The sequence below is a fragment of the Drosophila willistoni genome, assembly GCF_018902025.1.
Source record: "Drosophila willistoni isolate 14030-0811.24 chromosome XR unlocalized genomic scaffold, UCI_dwil_1.1 Seg144, whole genome shotgun sequence".
Classification (NCBI taxonomy): domain Eukaryota; kingdom Metazoa; phylum Arthropoda; class Insecta; order Diptera; family Drosophilidae; genus Drosophila; species Drosophila willistoni.
This window is the reverse complement of record NW_025814057.1, coordinates 2,908,124-2,929,665: the sequence shown is the minus strand read 5'-3', so window position 1 is coordinate 2,929,665 and position 21,542 is coordinate 2,908,124. Positions and strand designations below refer to the sequence as shown.

Here is a 21,542-nt window from a genome sequence, read left to right as displayed (position 1 = left end):
AAAGCCTTTATTTGAGGCCATTAAAAGCCAATTTAAAATATGTAAAAGCCGCCAACTGAAATGTCAAAGTTCATAAAACACACGACACACACAAATTAACAATGGGTTTTGCATAAATTGTTCAAAATGGACAAAGAGAGAGAATGAGAGAGAGGGAGAAAGAGAGATCGGTAGCTCAACAATCGGGAATGAGAAATATGAGAGATATATATCAATAATCCCTCGATAACAGTAATTGACAGTCATGGTCAAGGTGAGTCTAGCACAACTTTTTTTCCCCTTCTCCTCCCCCACCAAACGCCAGCTCGTAATGGCCTGGTCGCCTTTGGGTCCTAACATCCATCTATCCATCCATCCATCCGTCCTTCCTTCCTTCCTTCCTTCGTTACTTCCTGTCTAACTGTCTGACTCTCTGTCCTTGTGTAGGTGGGCATGCATAATACATTACCCGATTGAAATCAAAACATGTTTACCTTTCTCGCAGTATAGCAAATAGCTGAAACTGACTTTAACCATACCCTAGATATCAGGTGATGAAATCGCTGAGAGCTTTTGTTAATACTGTTCTCTGATTTTTTCAAGTTTTGTGTCTAGCCATCCTCATATATTATATCTAGATTTCGTCGTGTGAGAGAATCGAAAACAAACCGAATGTCAAACATCCATTCATGGCCATGAGATTGCAGGGTATACAAGAAGAAAGTAAACTTGCAACTTGAACGTGGCCACAGGCAAGCGGGCAGCCATCCAGCCACTTCATTCTGGGTGTCAGGACAGCTCCTTGGACTAAATCAAATTCCATACCGTTTTTCTTTCTTTCATTTTGTTTGTTGGTTGCTTGCAAAGAAAAACCGTGGGAAAATTGTTGTAAATTATTCCAAGTTTTGCTTTTTGTTTTTTACTTATTTTGTTTGGTCTTGAATTTGTAATAAGTTTGAGTTTGGCTGATTTTCAGAATCAACAAGAATACTGATACGGAAGTCAAATGAAAAGTCCGAAATGGAAAACAGCAAAAGGCTTTCCGTTGCCATTGTTTTTGTCATTTTTTGTTTCTCGTTTTTTCGTTTTTTTTTTTTTTTTTGGTTTGTTGCAATATAATAAATAATTAACTCTGTCAGCGAATTTGGTTATTTAAAAGCGAAGCAAATTGAGTGTGGGGTGGAATATAATTTGTGATAATAATTAAATATTTATGCTGAAACCTTTTTCTTTAAGTACCAACAGAAATTTAAAGCATACTTTTAGGCACCAACGTAATGACAAGCTGTTGCCGCACACGCACACACACACACACACACGTTCACCCACACACACACACACTCACATCTGGCTACTGTTAATTGTGCTCCCGGCTCCTTTGTTGTTGTTGACTTTGCAGTTTGTTGTTGCTCGTTTTGTTGTTGTTTTGTTTCTGTTTTTTGTTCTTGCCATTTTTGTAATTAAGTTGAGCTCGCTAATTAAGAAACATTTCGTAATTAGGCTTAACTCTGTCGTCCTCACTATTGCTATTGGCGAATGTTTAAAAATTGCAAAGCAGAAATTGATTTTCCTTCTACGGCAGGCAAAGTTCAAAGTTTAGCCGATTAAATATGCAGGATTGAATTCATTGAATGAGTAACCCGTGCCCCATGACCCGCCCCACCCAACTGAGTGACAAATGGCTAGTCCCCCAGGTTGCATTCACCATTCGATTGCAGGCTAAAGACAAGAAGAGAGAAGACAAGAGCGAAAAGTTGTCAGGTTGACTTTATATTGTCAATTCTTGGAAAGCGATTCTTTTTCGTTTCGATTCTTTAATTTCTCTGCGCTTTTCTTTTTTCATACGCTCATAGGCGGTTCAAGGGCTGTGAGAGGTGCGCCTTAAAGTATGCAATATAATGGAAAAGTATTTATTGTGTCCAACCAATCATTAACTTTTGATTTTTATCGTAAAAATTGTCTATATAGAATGTTTGCTTCGTAGATTTGTGGGCTTTGGGCTTTTATTGCATACTTTAGGGGCTAAAGTTTCCCCATTTTACAGTCCCAGATCCGCCACTGCTTAAACTACTTTTAACAACATCAAGTTTGTAGCCCAAATTCGATAAGCATATCAGTTAGATGGACCAACTACAACTTTGCATACATTTTTGATATCGATTTCTTTCAGCAAACTGACCAAATTAGCTACCCTTTAAAAATGTAACCCAAAAATTCACCATTGCAAATGTTATTAACTAGTTTTATATTTAGTTGGACGTGGGACTTTAGTGTTTTATTGTATTCCTACAAATCCCGCCCATTTAAATTGTCCTTTTTGGCCCCAAATTATAATTAGTTTCAATCAACTAGCTAATGTTTTGTCCCTTTTTCAACTTGATTTTGCTTTTGGGGCGCCCAAGCCTATTTAAATTTAATTGAATATATACGACAAAAAGATTTTTCGGCAAACTTTTGCCTCTGAGGGTTGTGGGTCTGTTGTTGTTGTTGTTGTTGTTGTTGTTGTTGTTGTTGGTTTGATGTAGTTGTTTCAAGCCCTCAGCCTAAAGCTCATTGGCAGGCCTCATTTGGTATGCGAGAGGCGCATATATGAGAAGGAAACGTGCGAAAAGTTTTTCAGTTTCCCAGCAGGATACTAGGCATACGTGGCGTATGATGAATTTCATTTAAGCTGCCGTCTGCCAGCCAGTTATTAGAATTTACGTTAATATATTGAAACAATACATAAATAAGTGCCAAGCATATACATATGTATATATGTATGTACATATATACTCATGTGAGTGATTTGACAATTTTATATTTTTCTAGATGGGATTTGAGCATCTTTTGTTTAAAGCAAAAAGACAAAAAGCGTTTTACTTAAAGTTTATCTTCTTCAAACTAAACCATAAAACGCTGCCAAAAAACGACAATTAAATTAAAAATGGGACTCGAAAAGCTTTTAAAACTAAGTAAGAGGTATCAAGTTTATCCTGTTTTTATTAAATTTTTAGACCAGGACCAAAAATATTTAAGCCATGAATGTTAATTTGTAGCTTTGCCAAGGATATTCATTTCAGTCCATGCTTTGTCTTGCTTTACTTACATCGTGTTCTTATGCCACTATATTTCATCTCCTGCTGCACTTTCTATAAAAGTTTCCTCATATTATTCTCATATAAATAAGTTTTTGCTTCTTTTTTGCTCATATTTTCCCTTTTAAGCAGTTTCCGCTTTAATGGGGCTCACTTTAAAGCCATGTCCATAAAATGTTCCGCATGCTGAGAGACAAGCAACAGACACGCCCACCCACACACGTTCACAACATACACACACACCCACACACACACACACACACACAGAGACACACCGCTTTACCATAAGGTAGCCAAAGTCCAGAGAGTTCGCTTCAAAACAAAAAAAAAAGGCAACGGACACAAAAAAAAAAAAAAAACAGATATTTCCCTCGACGAACAAAAAAATAATTTGCGTTTATATTGAATTTTTCTTTTCATTTCGTTTCGTTCCGTTTCTTTATTTTCTTTTCTGCTTTATTTTTTTGTTTTTGGTTAGAACATTTCATAGCAGGCAGGAAATTGCATGATTTCTGAATATATTTCCGAATATTTATTCAAATGGCCTTCCTTTCGGTCAGCGGACTTGGTCAACAAATTTCTGATTTCGCTAGTAGAATTGATTTTTGACGGTATGAAAGCAGAAATACTTTCAACCTAGAGCACAATGTTTAGGAGAGAATGAATAGCAAGGATCCGAGGATACTATTCCATATGGAGTCATGGAATTTATGGCTACATTGCCAACTCGTATATTGCAGATACGGCAAACAGCTGCAGTTAAGTGCACCTACATGACAGCAGCAAATGGCCGCCTTTGCATGACCACGTACATAAAGGGTGTTTCAGTTGGAGGTTTAGTTCCAACTCGCAGGCTATCTCTCTCTCTTAGCTCACACACTGCAACGAAATGCTATTTGTCTCTCTCTTACACTTATAGCACTCATATGAATTTTTGATTTTTTAACGATTTTTATTTGTTATAGTTACCCGATCGGTTTGATTTCAACAAATGTGCTGCATATATAAAAGAGAAACTTTAATTTGAGGCTTTGTAGCAATTGCTGGAAAACTGAGAAATTAGTTGATATAGAAACAGACCGACAAACTATTTCTTTGTTTGTCAACTCGTAGGAAAGAATTGACCATTAAGAAGAATTTGAAAGGGCAAAGAGGTTAGGTGACTGAAACATTGTTTATTTGGCTTATATAATGGATGTATAGTGGCAAAATCAATTTATTTTCTTTATCAATTTCAAGTCTTAGTCTTTAAAGCATTCTTTAATTTAGCCTTCTTTCTCGAGCCTTTGTGATTATTCTCTTATTAAAAGTTAGAAAACAAACATAAAGAATTAAAATAACACCCTTTATATATATCTATATACATTTTTATGTACTATATTATGTATGTCTACATCTATATATATATATATATATATATATTTGTGAGCTTGCAGCCTGTTGCTCTTTTTGTATAAACATATTTGTCAGGCATATGAAAAATTGAAGCATATGAAATGAGGCAAGGAGAAAGAAGGGAGGAGCAGCTGGAAAAGAAGGTGAAACGAATTTATCGCTTGTATATCCTAGAGCTAAAAGTAAATTAAGTTTGGCTCGTTGAAATTGTCTTTTATGCTTTAACTTTTTGTGATTTCGTTTCAGTTGTACGCTTATTACCGACAGACACTTTGCAGTTGTGCCTCTTTCGCTTTTCACATTTCATTGAGTCTCATTTGTGGAATTCAATGGACCATGGCCTGCATCTCGTTGGCAGGATGGCCTCCATCCACAGTGACAATCAAGTGCCGTCAATGTGGACAATGTGGATGACTGTCAGTCAAGTCAAAAGAGCAAAAGAGAGCGACGCTGATGGACGGACAAGGATGCCATTTATCCTCTTACAATTAAAGCTTCAGATGCGTACAGACACAGACGATTTGATGCAGATTTCCGTACATTTTCCAATATTTTCATATCCATATTCAATGAAAATCTCAATAGTTTTATCTTAACCCTTTATATGGCCGTGTTGCATATCTGCAACATACCCTTTAAAAGGTTTTTTTTCGCAATGGAAATCGAAAAAATCGAATGTGGCTATTTGCTGTACATCTGAAACATACGTATTTTATATATAATTTGGTTCGGGCACACTTCTAGATGTTTTGTGAAACATATGTTCACTTTCCCGCCAATTTTGTGAGAAGCACAAGTTGTGTGCGCCAAAAATATTGTGCTGCAAAATTTTATTAAAATTATAGGTATTTCTATACAAAAAACTTGAAAAAACCAAAGGTAAATATATTTGAAATGCATGTGCTATCAAGTTTTTGATGTTTCTTGTTGTGTATTGTGTGTAGATTTGAAAAATAGGTATGTTGCAGATATACAACAAACAACTATTCGAAGTTATATTTTACAGAATTTATTTTGTTGTATATATGCAACATAGAATATTTGTGGTTATATTATATGTTGTTATGAGTTTATACATATGGTTATATGTTGTTATGTGTCATAGAAATTGTCTTGGGTTTGTCGTATGTGTACATCATCAGTACATCAGTGGAACATGTTGCCGACTACTGTGGAGTGGACATTTCGCTAACTTCATGGGTGGATAACAAAATTGTTACTTTGGCATCCAATTACGCTGGAATAAGTCCCAAAGACACAGCCCGACGTTACAACAAAGTCCAAAAGGATTATATTCATATTGAACGTCCATTTGCAATAGCACAATATAATAGCTATATGGGTGGCGTTGATCTCATAGATAGCATAATTGGAAGGTATAAAATTTGTATAAGAAGCATACGCTGGCAAGTTCGTGTTTTTTATCACCTGCTGGACTTCACAGTCAGCAACGCTTGGTTGTTGTATAAACGAGTGCATAAAGAAAATGCATCGACAAAAAAACGTTTAAGCTCATCAGAGTTTCGGCTAGACATCGCTGAAGTTTTGAGAAAAGTAGACACAAAAACTTAAACTGCAAAGCGAAGTTATTCTGTTGAAAATGAATTGCAGAAAAAAAAGCAGAGAGGTCCAACTCAACATGTACCGAATCAGATGGTGCGTCAAGATCAGATTGGGCATTGGCCAACGTGGACTGACAACAGAACAAGATGCAAATATCCAAACTGCACTGGTTTTTCACAGACAATGTGCGAAAAATGTGGCGTAGCACTCTGCTTTAACAAAAGAAATAATTGTTTCAAAAATTTTGATTTACTTTAAAGTAACTCGACTTTTTATACTATTTTTATAATTTTGAATTAACTTTGAAAAACACTATGAAATCCTTCAATTATTTTCACCACAAGCCAATCTGTTGCATATATGCAACAATCCCTTTATCCTTAAATAAATATGAAAAAAAGGAAAATTTCAAAAAAAGAAAGAAGTTGTATTTTTTATTTTCATTTTTCTATCTAATGAAAGAAACTACATCAAAATCCGACCGGGTGCCATATAAAGGGTTAACACTTATTCCCGCTTTAAAAGTGTTGCCTACTTATTGGCTGATTGAAATGTTTTAACCCATTTTCTATATTCTGAAATATTGATATTAGCAGTAAATAAAAGAAAGTTTTTCCAAAGAAATCAATCATCTAAACTTGGCTACTAACTCTGGGACTAAATTTCAGCCACACATTCATTCGATTTAGATATGAGTGTACAAACATTTATACACATTCGCCGTAATTTAATTTTCTTCGCTTTCATCTTAATGACATTTCCGCATTCCGCGAATTAATGTAAGGTTAACGTACGTAACAAGGTCACCTCACCCATCGCCCATCCCATCCCAGGAAAGCGAATGTCTTCAGATTCGTTCTCCGGCAATTTTTGGTAAAAAAAAAAAACACAAACAAACAAACATATTTATTAATTCATGCAATTATGCGCGTATTTAAAACAAATGTGAAGTTAAATATTTAATTTGTTATTGTCTTGACTTCTTACGGCTTTTTCAGGGCTTTCTAACGCTTGCTTAAGACGTCCTTAAAGGCTACCTTGGGCCGATCTTAGGGCAACTTTTCGACGACCTCATGACTTCCCTTTTTTTTGGCTTCCTGAAAGCGTTTTCAAGACTTCCTGCCTTAAGCTCCTTAAATGTTGACGTTCATGACGGACAACATGTTGCCCGCATCATGTTGAGTGATCAATAGCAGCATGTTGCTTATGACACAGTCGTGGCAATATTTATTATTGCGTTGGTATGTATATGTCCAAGACTAGGAGCTAAAATGTTTAATAGGTGTAAGCGAGATAGCCTGCGTTTGCTTAACACACGACAAACAAATTCAATATATCTCAAGGCCTGGAAGATCTGGCAACTGTCCATATACAAATTATATGGCAGTCAGAATCCTGATTCTCACTGATTCCTTATACCATCAAAAATCAAAATCAGTGAGTGTGTAAATTTAGTTTTAAGAATTTTCAATAACGCAGTGTGAAAAGATTTACAAAAAATGTTTCAATTTGTTTCAAAATCTCAGGGATCCCAAAACACGTTTTTCTGCGGGGAATTCGTGTAAATATTTTGGCATAACTGAAAAATCGCTAATCCAATTATCATAATTTGGGTTGAATAGTAGAAAAAATCACACACAAACTTGTTGTTGATTTCCATTTCCATTACATACTAAAAACAAACACACACACAAAATTTGAAATATATTTAAATATATATTTACTTTTTTATTGCTTTTCAATTTCCTTCTTTTTTTTGAGTTTTTGTTTGTTTAGTTTAATTTTACATAAAGACAGATAATTATCGTATAGTTTGAATCAAGAATCAAGTTTTCAGCATTGGTTGATTTACTTATGTATAGATATATATATATATATTTAAGTTAATGCCAATGCCCAATGAGCAAAAAAAAAACAACATATTACATATCAAATGCATTCCAGTTGAAATGAAATCATCATCTTTGGATTCTAATGTTCAAATGCTGAATATTCTTGCTTTAACTTTACAATTAATTTGTTTAAATACTTGGCGCAAATGCAGGCAACTTTCTTAAAGTTTATATATTGACAAAAAATTTTATGTTAAACATATGCAATGGCATTTCAAAGTGACTGAATGACTGACTGACTGACTGACTGACTTCTGTCTGATTGATCGCAGCGAGTGCTAAATCAAATGACAAGACTTATACACGAAAAAAAAACGTAGATTTAACCGATTTAATTTCTTCACATTTTGTTTGTTTTTTGCAATTTTTTTGTTTTGTTTTGTTTCTTTTAACGGATTTTTGCTCTCAACACACAATTTCATCAATTGGATTATTAATGGGTATCAAAAATACTTTCTATGGTTTCCATTTTACATACACATTACAATTTACAATTACAAAAATATTTCAAAAATTTTGCTTAATAAAAATACTTGATGATTTGCGTTTTGGAAAAATTTATCTCTCACAATTTATAATTACAGATGAAACATACGAACGCGTGAGTGTGTGTGTGTGTGTGTTTTTTGTGTGTGTGTATGTGTGGGGTTTTAAGTGTAGGTGGATTCATCATCACTTTTATTCCCAATCCTTTTTGATCTCAAATGTCCAATCCCATTTCAAATGAATATGCTTATCATCATCCGTGAATACTGAGGAAACGGAATAAGTGCCTCGCGAGATCATACCAGAAGGCGCCTCTTCGGGTGGTGTCAAATAGTTTTGGATTTCTTTCTTGGGAGGATACGATCCGACCATATGGGCCATTTTATCAACTGTATTACAAAACACACAAGAAGACACATTGAAAATAAGCAATTAACATATCTATATAATCCATTTGTTGATCTTAATTCAATCTCCTCTTACCCAAAACTTAAAGCCATGCAAATTAAAGTTATCCATAATATGTTGTGCATTAAAGGCACAAGCGTATTAGATATATTATATATAGGTAAGTATAGTTAAAAAAAATAAACAAATTAAAATGGTAAGAAGAAAACTGAACCTTATATACATATATAATTTCAACACATAATTAGAGTAAATATGGCAAAAGTTATAAAGAATATATAAACCACACTGCAGAGACCGCACAATAGAGCTGTGCCATTAAAGCCACTAGTTCCCATTTTTTTGCAAGGGCGTTCGATGTGCTTCAGACCAAAGTGAAATAACAACTGACAAATCTACAGAAGGAACCCAATAAGCAACCCAAAATGAAGAACTAAAAGTGCTGACATTGACTAATGGAACACATTTCTTCACTCTTGCTGCAGTTTAATCGATTCCATTTACATATATAACAAATTGACCATGAACTTTAGAGATAATAAAGATTAAGACAAGTGGAAGCTACTCAATGGTCTAGAGATTATGAAAGATAACTAAGATGCCCTCGCAATGTGCAAAAAGTAAACAAATTTATGGTTCATTCTATAAGCTAAAGAACTTTTGATGACATTTAAGCTTAGTCCTCTTTCTTTCTAAGTCATTCTTAGCATATAATATGTACAAATTTGCATAAAGTAAAATATAGATATTATATATTAAACTTACCGGGAAGACTCATACGATAAGTTTTCTGCACATATTTTAATCCATGGACAATTTCACGTTGAACAATAAAATCAATGCGCACCTTATACTGAACACCCTCCTTGATGACAAAGACCTAATTCAGATTTAGGAATTTTCCATTAATAAACATGTTTTTCCTTTGGAAATTCGTTTGTTTTTTTTCTTCACCTGCTGTTTGAGTTGACTAATATCACCGGTTAAATCCAATTCCATATCATCACGTCCCTCCACAACAAGAGCCAATTTTTTAACTATCACCTTACGAGGATCATTTGGTTCTATAAAGGGGAACAGTGTACATTAAAATGAGCATAGTTTAAGTAGATTCTTGTTTAATTGTACTTACCAACAATAATTTTTTCAGCTTGGGCTGCACCAAGGAGCGCCTCTTTGTACCGTCTCAAACTCTCATCCTCCTGATCGGCAGCCATTATCTCCTCAATTGTTTTTTCTGGCGGTGCTTGGTAGTTGGCATCGTGCACATCTTCATCATGATGATCGTCAGCATGATGTTGTTGGTTCAGTGTTTCGGCCATGGCGCTCTTTTCTTCTTTCCTTTTCTTTTGTTGTTGTTATGCTGTGAAATGTTTATATTTTCGATCAATTTAATAGAATTGTTTAATTGTTCTTTGCGTTGTTGCTCTTGCGCGCTGATGTGTCTTGTTTGTGAGTTTGAGTTTGAGATATTTCTCTTTGGTTTCGCTTTCGACATTTCTTTTTCTCATGCAACATGTGGGTCATAGGCATATTTATAGTATTGCTGAGTAATACATACATACATACTACATACACTGTATGCGATAATGAGATTCTACATAATGGTACGTACATATGTGCGGGTGATTAAGAAAGACGTTGAGTATAAAAACTAATATTACGATGCCGAGAATAATTACTAAAGTTTATAAAAAACAAAAAGATCAAACGATGTGAAGAAATGAAGAGCAATGTTTTCCTTATAGTAATCTATGTATGTGACTAAGGGAATGGTTAGAACTTGGAATCTTTGATATCTACATGATCTATCCTAGTAGCCAATAAGTTAGTCCGTTAGCAAAGTAATAGCAGTTTATCATCCTTACGATCCAAACCCCAATAAATCAGTGGCTAATATTTACTTTGGTTCCACCCGTTTCCAAAAGCTAGCATAGGATTTGTTGTCGTTTTTGTTGGTTCTTGCTTTGCCTATGCTTCTGTTCAATAATATTGATTAAATTCCAATTATTAACACATTGTTGACCAGATAGAAAGTCGGTTGAAGGGCAGAAGATCCGGGGTGGGGGGTGAATCGAGGTGGACGAACGAGTGGCTTGGGTGGAATGATGATGGGTTGGCGGTTAGGGGGGACTGACCCGACCGACTATATCGTCCGACCAAATACGGAACCATAAAAGCAGATAAGGCCATGGAAATATGCAGGGATACAAAAGAGTAAGACAGAGACAGTGTGAGATAATGAGGGAAACAGAGAGTTAGACTGAGTGAGAAGGTATTGAATAATATTGACCAGAATGGAAATGGTTGACAGCTGCTTTGCTTTGCCCCTATCCAAAACTTCTCACCACTCGTTGTCACCTCCTCCTCCTCCTCCACCTCCAGCACACTCCCTCGTTCCCCATACCCCCTCCCCCTCCCTTAACTATTTCCCTATTTGGCTGTTGTTGCAGTTGTTGTTTTATTATCTTGCTTATTGTTTTCCCATTATCTAAATACACGTCGCCTTGCTTTATGACCATTTCCAATACATTCATACATACGTATTTGTTTGAGTGTATTTCTTCTCTTTCTTTCAAATTAATTTTTCTCAGTTTTAACATTAAATAATGTTATGGTCAGAGGCAAGATAATAAAAATGTATTTTTATACAAGTTTTCTATCGTTTTTCCAAATTTTTTTTTTTGTTTTTCGTTTGTTTGAAGGAATGGAAAAGCGTTGGCAATGAAAAAAGCAGAGAAACAACGAAACAAACAAAAAGAAAAAAAAGAAAAGCTAAATAATAGAATTAATTAAGTGTGAATGCAAAATGAGCAGACCAAAAAGCTTAGGCAACAACAATTAAAGCAGTGCGAAAGAGAAACAAGTTAAATGGCAAGGGGAGTGTTGATATAGCCAAGGGGTATGGGGGTTCCAAAATTACCCCCCGTCAAAGTGTTGGGATAATTCAAGGAATGAAGCGTTGCCAGCCAGTTCCATAAAAAAAAAAAAAATAATATGCATGGCCCAAAAAAACGAAAGAAAAAAATGAATCACGCATACCAACTTGCACACACACACACACACACACGCGGATACTAAGGCCGGCAAATGAAAAGTTCTGCCTGCTGGTGTTTCTTTTTATTTCTTATTGTTGTTTGACCAGCCACATTTTTAGGGAGTGTCGCAATTCCACGATAAGCATTTGTTCTTTCATATTGTTCAATACTAAACACATATTTTGGCAATAATTTAATGCTAATCATGGTAGGCTATGCCTATTCGCTTGTGTGTGTGTGTGTTTTTATGTATGTTTTTACATACGTATATCTGTTGGAAAGAAATAGAGACGTTTTCCACTTACCTTTTATCCTATTAGAATTTCGCGTAACGTCTAGTTTAACAGGCACTACCAGAATTTATTGTTAACTATTAAAAAAAACAAAAAACAACCAAAAACACGCAGCGAACAGAATTGTGCACAATCAACGATAGTAGAGCTGGGAAATCAATCGATGGCACCGTCGATACTATCGATAGCAGTGCTAGAATGCTATATATCGATTTTCTCATCGCTTGAACTATCGAACATATCGATAATAAAAATTAATAGAGTTGCCACCTTTTAGGATAATAACAATTTGCTAACCTATGTGGTAACACAAGATAAACAGCTGTTTGTTACTTCATCGCTATAGATATATTTTTTAAAATTCAGATTCGGGATTTGTGGCATAAAAATGCAGTCACAATTATTAAATCAAATGCACACAGCTGATAAATTATCCGAAGAGCCCTGGCCAGAGGATGCCACACTCTATCAGGTGAGTGAGACCGAAAAATATGAAGCTTTATACTCAACCGTTTCCGTTGATCTCTGCAGCCATTTGACGCAGAGCAAATCCTTTTGCCGGAGAATGCCAGTTGTTTGGCTGTGAAGGCATATTTGAAGATGTGTGGTTTGCCCTTCAATATTCGATGCTGCGGCAATGCAGAGAACATGTCTCCGGGTGGACGAATGACCAAGTTGCCGTTCTTACGGGCAGGCGCATTTATTTTCGCCGAGTTCGAACCTATTGTCAATTTTATTGAACAAAAGGATATGGCTATTGGCAGCTGGCAAGATCCCGATGAGAAAGCTGATATGCGTACTTATGTATCTCTAGCTGAAAATATTTTCACCATGGCCGAGTTGTATATAAGCTTTAAGAATGAACGCGTCTACAAAGAGGTCACAGCTCCGCGCAACGGCATAGTCTTTCCCTGGCCACTGAGTCAAATCCAAAACTATACAAAGCGTCGCAATGCCCTGCGACTGCTTAAGGTATATCAGTGGAATGATTTGGATATTAAACATGTCATCGAAAAAGTATCAAAATGCTGCGAGACACTCGAGTATAAGCTCAAGGAGTCACCCACAACGCCCTTCTTTTATGGCGATCAACCCTGTGAATTGGATGCCATTGCCTTTGGCCATCTATTTAGCATTTTGACTACAACATTGCCCAATATGGCATTGGCCCATACAGTGCAAAAGTATAAGCATTTGGTCGACTTTTGCGTTTTCATTGATGACAAATACTTTCAGAGCAAACAAATTAAAATTTCCCACTAAATTTTCGATTCAAATTGTTAAATAGTTTTTTTTTATCTTAAAGAAAGTAGTTAACAAAATTACAAAATTGCAATAAGTCATTAAAAACTTCAATATCTATTTGTCTTTTATTTAAAAATCAGTTTTAATATAATTCTCTTTCAAAAAGGTTTTCGTCAGTCTACGGCAAGAAGAAAATTTTATGGGTTAGAAAGAGATAGACATTGATTTCCTTTCTCTTTCCTTTTAGGAATTGTTCCAAAATGAATTTGGTCGCTTGTATTTTCATTATTTCAAAGAAACATTTTTATTTCTGTTTTACTTGTTTTTTAACGTAAATCGTTTTTATTTCCAAATAGTCTTTTTAGTATAAAAGGCAAACGTTTTCATTGCGAATCACGTGAATAGTTTTATTTGGAGATCCAAACGAAAACAGATCTGATTTTTAAAAGAAGAAAACTATGTATATTCCAATTTTTAGTTTAACCGCGGCGACGACGACGTTCACGCTCCTCAGAACGTCTGTGATTGATCCTACGGATAATACGTCTACGGCGATGATGAGGATGACGTGTACGCCTATGCACGGGAGCTTCAGTTGTTGTTGTTGTTGTGGTGGTTGTTGTTGTTGTGGTTGGTTCGGTGGTGTTGCCGGAGGTGCCTGTGCCAGTGCCGGTGCCAGATCCTGTTCCTGTACTTGAAGTTGAATCGGCATCGCTACTGGAATCGGAGGAGTCGTCTGCACGCGAAGTCGCGACACAGAGAACCATTACGGTCACTGCCAAAATCAGAAAAACTTTCATCGCTTCACTTAGTTACTTTGAGATAGATAGAATATAACTGTGTCTCAATATTCGTTGAATCCATGGTATTTATACAATTTTGGCAACTGCGAAATCTTTACAGCTTTTTACGTTTTCAATTCATTGAGTGGAAAATTTTTGAAATCGACAATAGCGACTTGCCTAATTTTGTTTACCCATTTGAAAGTTTGGGTTGTTGTTATTGTTAAAAGAAGTACTATATATGTACATACAGTCTGTTAGTTAAATATTTGCTTAATTATATTTAGATATTCTGTATCTGTATTTGTTACCAAATATTGAGTTAATTTTGGTTCGTTTCATTTTTATTTCTATAGTGGATAGATAAATTGGATGAATTGGTTGTAACTAACCACAAGTAAAACATGTGCGTGGACAACAATTGAAAACTTTCCACTTGCTTTTCTCTAATCCCATATAGAGATTATTCAAAAAATCGCTTCATTGGGAAGCCAAACTCCAACTATTCATGTTACGTATTCCATCCATTTTGCCCATAAATTTAAAAAGAAAAATCGCAATGAATATTTTTCAATTTTTTTATTTTTTCCAATACGTTTTTTTTTTGTTTTTGCTTTTGTTGGTTTTTTTTTTTTTGTTGAAAGGTTTTTTTTCTTTGCATTTTCTTTGTTGCCATTTTGCATTTGTTGTTGTTGTTGTTGTATATTGTATATATAATTATACGTTTTGCTTTTGTTGTGAATTACAAGATTACTTTTACTTTCGCAATTGTTTCCTTACTTGGTTGCTGCTCTTTCTTTCTTTCTCGCTTTCTATCTCTCTCTCTTTTTCTTATTTGTTTCTTACACATTTTCCTTTCATTCTGTAAGGGGGAGGGGGGACTGACACAATGTGTGGGGGCTCGCGCGTTATGGTCAAAAATTGTACAACACAAAAAAACCAATTAAAGAATAGTAATTAAAAAAAAAAACTATAAAAATACTTTTTAAATTTGCAAAAACAAATTACTTAAAAGAGTTTAAAAAAAAAAAACCAAAAATAATTTGTAAAGTGTATAAATATAAATGTGGCTATATAGAATCTGATCTGATATAATTGGCGTTTTTGCTTTTTTGTGATTTTTTTTGTTTTGTTTTTGGTTGTTCTCTCCTCCCATTTTAACCTTGTACAAATTTTTCTGACTCGTTTTTTTAGGTGTTTTTTTCTTTTATGTTAGTTTGCAACAACTCAAATTTGATTTTATATATATATATATAAATATATATGTATTTGATGTACATATATATGTAAATATATATATATATTTATACAGGTATTGTGTATTGTGAATTTGAGATTGCGAATTTGGTTTTTCCGATATTTAACAATTTTTGTCCATTAATGTTGTTGTTGTTGTTTGTGTTGCTTGCCCGTAATACACATTTTGAAACATAACCAAAAAGCAAAATTGTATTTCTTCTGGTTGCTGTTGTGTTAATTTGTTGTTGTTGTTGTAGTAGTAGTAGTATTTGATGTTGTTGATGTAGTTGTTGTTGTTGTTGCTGCTTTTGCTTCTGCTGCTATAGCGGTTCTTCTTCTGTTTGTTGTTGTTGATGTTGTGAATGCTGCAACCCCTTCGATCTTGTTGTTGTTGTGGTTGATATTAAATGTTGCCGCGTTTGTTGTCGCTGGTTGCTTTTATGTTATTGATGGATATTGTTGTTGCCATATTTATGCAGTGCTTTCTGTTGTTGTATTTTGCAGCTCTTGAGCGCCATTCTAAAGTTGTGGAGGAGAGTTGGTTGGTTGGTCGGTCGGTTGGTTGGTTGGTTGATTGGTGGTGTAGGGGAAGGAGAGGGAGGTAGATTGTCAAAGAAATAATTTAGCAAATTAAAAGAATACACAAACAAAAATAATTCAAATCAAAAACCAAATAAGATAAAGAAATCAATTTAAATTTCTCTTGTGTGTAAGTTGTCTTTACCATTATGTTTAGTTAATGTGTTTTGTTAAATCAAAGAAGAAATGATAAGAGTTATTAGGACCCGAAAAGCCTCTCTCAATGAATGTTCAATGTGTGTGTGTGTTTGTGTTTGTATGGGTGTAGGTTCTATCTCCTGCTGCTTTTCTTCTTGTTCATGCGGCGTATTTGTTGTGTGTGTGTTTGTATGTCGATGTTGTTGTTGGTTGTAGGGTGTAAGTAGTGGACTCTTTTGTTGTTGTTGTTGTTAGTGTCTGTTTAATTAAGAATGCTTTTCCTAATGCGCATCTTTAGTTAGTGGTTTTAGTTGTTTTTTTAGTTTATATTTGTTGTTAGTGTTGCCGCCACCATGTTGATGTTTGTTGTTGTAGATGTTGTTGTTACTGCCGCTGCTTTTACCGCGCTGCACTTCTCTATATGCTGATAGTGGTTATTGTTGCTATCGTGGTTGTTGTTGTTAAATTGTTGTTGTTGTTGTAGCTTGATGGCTGGTTTTGGTTTTTAGTTGATTACCTGCTGTGGCTGCTGCTCCAAACCACCACCAGGGCCATTTGGTTTCCGATTCGGGCGACGCACACGATGCTGTTGCTGCTGCTGACGCGGTGGTCCTTGACCTTGAACTGCAATTGCAACAAAAAATTCAATATAGAATTTAAAAAAGTCCTCGGCAATGGCCGATATATATATCTATAGACCTAGAAGTTAGCTATCTATATGAGCTAAAATGAGATACTTACTGTACTCACCGCCATCACGACGTGGTGGTGGTGGTCCATTGTTGTAATTGCGCCGGAAGAAGCGTCTCTGTGGGCCGCCGCCAGGGCCACCACGACGTGGCTGACCACCATCGGGATTCTGGTCATGTATTTGGCCAGGATCAGCAGCACTGCTGCCATCACCGCCGCCCAGTCCTCGACGCTGCTGACGCGGATAATAGTTATTGTAGCGACGTCCTGGGCCACCGCCGGGTGGTCCACCTGGACCGCCACGAGGACCACCGCGTGGGCCACCGCCGGGTGGGCCACCGGGACCGCGACGATAATTGGGACGTGGTTGACGTGGTCCACCTGCCCCTCCTTGCAGTTGTTGCTGCTGCTGGACATCGATCGGTTGCTGTTGCAGCTGGGCCGGAGATTGGGCCAATTGCTGCTGCTGATCATCGCCTTCATCACCATCGCCGGGCTGCTTACGGCGATTCTTCTTCATCCAGGGGCGGAAATTGCGACGTTTGTCGGCAGCGAATTGGCTACCGCGCACTGGTTCACCCAATGGGCCGGTCACATTGGCAGCTTCATTACCCTTCTCGCCAATGACGACATCAAACTCAACGACCTCTCCATCTCCGACAGAGCGTACCGCCTTCTTCGGATTGTTACGGGCAATGGCGCTCTGGTGTACAAAAACGTCCTCTTTGGTGTCGTTACGATTGATGAAGCCATAGCCGCTCTTCACATTGAACCATTTCACGGTGCCGGTAACTTTAGTGGCTGTAACCCAAACAAACAAAACGAGAAGAAAAAAACCCCAAAGCAAATGAGGTGGTTAAATTGAGGTTAGAAACGGTCCAACAAACATTTACGTATATATATATATATATATATATATATACATATGTAGTTATAGACTAGGAGGAAAATCTAGTATAATAAAAAAAAGAATCTAAATACAATTTAATTCAAAACCAATACGCAAGGTAAATGCATGGCTGCATGTGTAAATGCGTTTTATGTGTGTGGGTGTGTTTATGTGAGGAGGGGTTGCATGATTAGTGGTGGGTACTATTCTATAATCATCGCTTCAAAGCAAAGACTCGATGAAAATTCTAGCAATTTTCTTGGCTGTCACTTCATTTGACAGAAGAAGACCCATCTTTGTATGAATATGCAAGTCATGATTGACATGACTACAATTTACAATTTCTAGATGCAAATTTTATGGAGATTCTGTTCTGTTGTGAAAATGATTTCCTCCGTTCCGCTTTTGAAGCGGAAAAGAATATCGCTAGCCTTATGGCGGAGACCATCTCTAGAATGTATACAAATCAAATTTACCAAAACAATGCACACACACACACACAGTCACCCATACAGAAAGACATAGGCACACACATACACACGCACAACTGTCATGCTCTCGCTTTTGCTCTCTCCCTCTCTCTTTCGCATCCGCGCCGCTCTGGTGAAGAGTGCGCGCGCGCTGAAAGGCGGCAAGTAATTGGGTTGAACGGGGGTGGGTGGGCACCGCCGCCGGTAAAAAGCAGAATTTTCAATTTCGTTTCTTTTGCGACCGCTTTTCATGCGGCAGCGGAGCCGGCGTAGTGTACGTTCCATATACAAAATGGCGTCCGCGTATATTTTAAGACTCACACACACACACACATATATACACTAATACACATGCACACACAGGCACGCACATTTTTCTTTCCTTTTTTTTTTCGTTGGCTATTTTGGGTGCTGGGGCCCGCCGCTGCCATGTGTTTGGCATATGAATGAAAATTGAATATTACAACAATTAAGATGATTTTTCACCCAGCGATGGGCTTATTTTTGCTTACCAATAATCTCCTTTGGTGGCGGCGCTGGCTTACCCTGCGCCTGCTGACCATCATCCTGCTGCTGCTGTTCATCCTGCTGCAGCTGCTGTTGTTCAATGGGTAGCTGCTGCTGTTTCTCCGAGTCTGCCATCGTTCTCACACACACACGCGCGCTCTACCCCAAAATGAAAAGCTAGAAAACTCAAGTTGGATCCTGCTAAAACACACTTTTTCTTCGCTTTTGGTTTTGCCTCTCGTCTTCTTCTTCTCTGGCGGGTGCCGCAACTTTTTGTTATTCTACGCCTTGTTCTTAATGAGGAGGGCGACTGGTAGGGGATTCGATGTTACTGTTGTTATTGCTGACGCGGTCGCAGTTGTGGTGGCACTCCACACTACCACACTTTAGATGTTGTTGTTGAGTGTGATCTTAAAACACTCGCCACTCGCAGGGTTTTCTTAGCCTTAGCGATTGTATTTTGTTCACAAGCACAGGAAGTGAAACATGACAGCTAAGGCCAGGGTTGCTTTGGCCCGGCCGTAAAGTAGGGTTGTCAAGCAAAATCGACTAATCGATAAAACGTGGCTATAGCTATAACAAAAAAAGGCTAACTAAGCAGGCAATTTAAATATTTAAATCTTTTTTATTTACAAATTTTAAATGAATATAAATGTATTAATATTAGTCAAATCAAATGCATATGTTTGTATGTAAGACGCTCTTTATTTGGAATTTTTATTTGGGAATAGACAAAACTCGTTTATTTTCTACTTTTTAAGTTACCAGTTATTTGTTTATTTAACGGCTCACGCAATGCCTAATTGGCATACTCCTGGGTACAATCGTTATGCATATATCCACATCAAAAGCCATGCCTTTGAAGAATTATTCTAAATTCAGTTTATTATCATCATGTCCAGCTTTTGGTTATTCACTTTATTGGCTCTTAGCACGGTTAATGCAGCGAAACAAGAACCAATAACTGTGGCCAAAATTGCCTGCCACATAGCTTTGAATCAGTCCGCACAGATTACTTATATCTACCGATGTGTTACTTGCCCATTATCTGTTGAATATAAAGAACAAGAATTGGAACTTAATCAATGTATTGGCAGTCAATTGCCAGTCATAACCCGAAGTATAGAGATCCATGAGCTAGAGCCAATGCGTCAAACGGATAGCATGAATATCTTTCACATACCAAAAGGACATTCAGGAGAATTCTTAGTTCGTCGCATAATAAACATGCTTAATCCTCGACAGCCGCGCAAACACATGCATAAGTATCTATTCCTCTGGCCGGAGGCATCGTTGGATCAAGTGCAGCAATTGTTTGAAGATTTTTGGTTTACCAAGCACATGTTGTACGGTTTGGTCATAATTAATCCAAAGAATATCTACGATTTTCAGCCATTTAAAAATACGATAAGGCTAAAATTGATCTACAAATCAGTTTATTTCATAGATAAATTGAGGAACTTGCATGGCTCTCAGCTAAGATTTTCCATGTTCAGTGATCCATTGATGGCTATACCATTGGAACCGGTTACCCAGGCGGGTTTCACAGCCCTCGATGGAACGGCAGCCAAAGTATTGGCCCAACTCTTAAATGCCACAGCCATTTACCTAATACCCCAGGATAATGAAACCTATGGCCGTTGTCTACCCAATGGAAATTTTACCGGAGTCGTCAAGGATCTTATAGAGGGACGAACAGATTTTGCACCAAATTCTCGTTTTGTTCTCGATTGCATTTGGCCGCATGTGGAAGTTTTGTATCCCCATACCCGAAGGATTATATATTTGGTTGTGCCAGCAGCTGGACTGAAACCGGAATATCTGATATTCATACGAACTTTTCGTCCTGCCGTCTGGCTGTTGTTCTTTGTCAATTTCCTGCTGGTTTTTCTAATATTTTGGCTGCTACAGCATCTGCTAGGCAGAATACCAAGACCAGTTAATCCCTGGAAATGGTATGAAATAATGGCCATGTTTGCCAAGACACATTTGGGTGAACCTGTCACGGGATTTGCCCAGATCAGCTCTTTGCGTGCATTTCTTATGGCTTGGATACTCTTTAGCTATGTCCTTACCTCGATTTATTTCGCCAAACTGGAAAGTGCATTTGTTCATCCCACCTATGAGGCACCGTTGGATAAACTGGATGATCTGAGTCGTTATAAAAGTAATCTGAAAGTTTATGCTGTTGTCACAATGTTTGAGGCTGTTCAATCAACGCTTTCGGCAAAACATTATCAACTGATTACCCAAAGAAGTCGTCAGTTGCCTTTGGGACTGACTTCCTCGTATTATCAATTGGCCGTTAGTCGTTGGAAACCTGGTCGGGCTGCATTTATTATGAGAGATTTTCATGCTCGCGATTTTCTGACTCACACCTATAATTCGCAGGAGGATCGTCCTTCGTATCACATAGTGAAAGAGTATTTAAGATCCATGCTATGCACTTATATTCTACCAAAAGGTTCACCTTTTCTCTATAAATTTCAATCCATTTTCACGGGATTTCATGAGCACGGTTTCTTCGAACATTGGCGACAAATGGATGTAATTCATCGCACTGGCACTTCATCGCAGGCGGAGGAATACTATGAGGGGTTGGGTGAATCTGATACAGACAGAGATCCCTCTGCCTCAGCGGTAGCAGATATAAGGACAAAGAAAAAAGTGGTTTTGACTTTGGAAATTTTACAGGGTGCTTTCTATTTATGGTCTGTTGGCATTTTGCTCAGTGTGGTGGGATTTATAATCGAGCATGGTTATTACTGGTGGAAGCAATATACAAAACAAGATGTTAATCAATAAAACGGCAAATAAATGTTAGACCAACAAGCCCAATTCAAATTTAAAATTTAAATTATCAGCTGACAAC

General features: G+C 36.9%; 5 protein-coding genes across 6 annotated transcripts; 2 read left to right on the top strand and 3 right to left on the bottom strand.

Moving 5' to 3' along the window:
- Positions 1–7,717: 7,717 nt before the first annotated feature.
- On the bottom strand, positions 7,718–12,202 carry LOC6638794 (rho GDP-dissociation inhibitor 1). 2 transcript variants are annotated; one of them, XM_023181753.2, is made up of 6 exons: positions 12,144–12,202; positions 9,933–10,163; positions 9,755–9,864; positions 9,566–9,680; positions 8,876–8,881; positions 7,718–8,781 (listed from the first exon to the last, which is right to left on the bottom strand). In XM_023181753.2, the coding sequence occupies exons 2-6, from the start codon at positions 10,120–10,122 to the stop codon at positions 8,585–8,587; spliced, it is 618 nt and encodes a 205-aa protein (XP_023037521.1). In that variant the 5' UTR covers positions 10,123–10,163; positions 12,144–12,202; the 3' UTR covers positions 7,718–8,584. The 2 variants fall into 2 exon arrangements, with proteins under 2 accessions (XP_023037521.1, XP_002062347.1); XM_002062311.4 differs by lacking the exon at positions 8,876–8,881.
- On the bottom strand, positions 9,002–9,559 carry LOC124460708. Its single transcript, XM_047012145.1, has one exon. It carries the CDS (start codon positions 9,136–9,138, stop codon positions 9,034–9,036), a length of 105 nt encoding a protein of 34 aa, XP_046868101.1. The 5' UTR covers positions 9,139–9,559; the 3' UTR covers positions 9,002–9,033.
- A 134-nt stretch (positions 12,203–12,336) lies between the features above and the next one.
- Positions 12,337–13,487, top strand: LOC6638795 (metaxin-2). Its single transcript, XM_023181752.2, has 3 exons — positions 12,337–12,435; positions 12,498–12,603; positions 12,663–13,487. The coding sequence occupies exons 2-3, from the start codon at positions 12,520–12,522 to the stop codon at positions 13,392–13,394; spliced, it is 816 nt and encodes a 271-aa protein (XP_023037520.1). The 5' UTR covers positions 12,337–12,435; positions 12,498–12,519; the 3' UTR covers positions 13,395–13,487.
- A 2,102-nt stretch (positions 13,488–15,589) lies between these two features.
- Positions 15,590–19,157, bottom strand: LOC6638863 (Y-box factor homolog). Its single transcript, XM_002062314.3, has 4 exons — positions 18,676–19,157; positions 16,856–17,605; positions 16,632–16,738; positions 15,590–15,916 (listed from the first exon to the last, which is right to left on the bottom strand). The coding sequence occupies exons 1-4, from the start codon at positions 18,803–18,805 to the stop codon at positions 15,869–15,871; spliced, it is 1,035 nt and encodes a 344-aa protein (XP_002062350.1). The 5' UTR covers positions 18,806–19,157; the 3' UTR covers positions 15,590–15,868.
- A 169-nt stretch (positions 19,158–19,326) lies between these two features.
- On the top strand, positions 19,327–21,508 carry LOC6638864. The gene has a single exon (XM_002062315.3). It carries the CDS (start codon positions 19,565–19,567, stop codon positions 21,473–21,475), a length of 1,911 nt encoding a protein of 636 aa, XP_002062351.1. The 5' UTR covers positions 19,327–19,564; the 3' UTR covers positions 21,476–21,508.
- Positions 21,509–21,542: the final 34 nt, after the last annotated feature.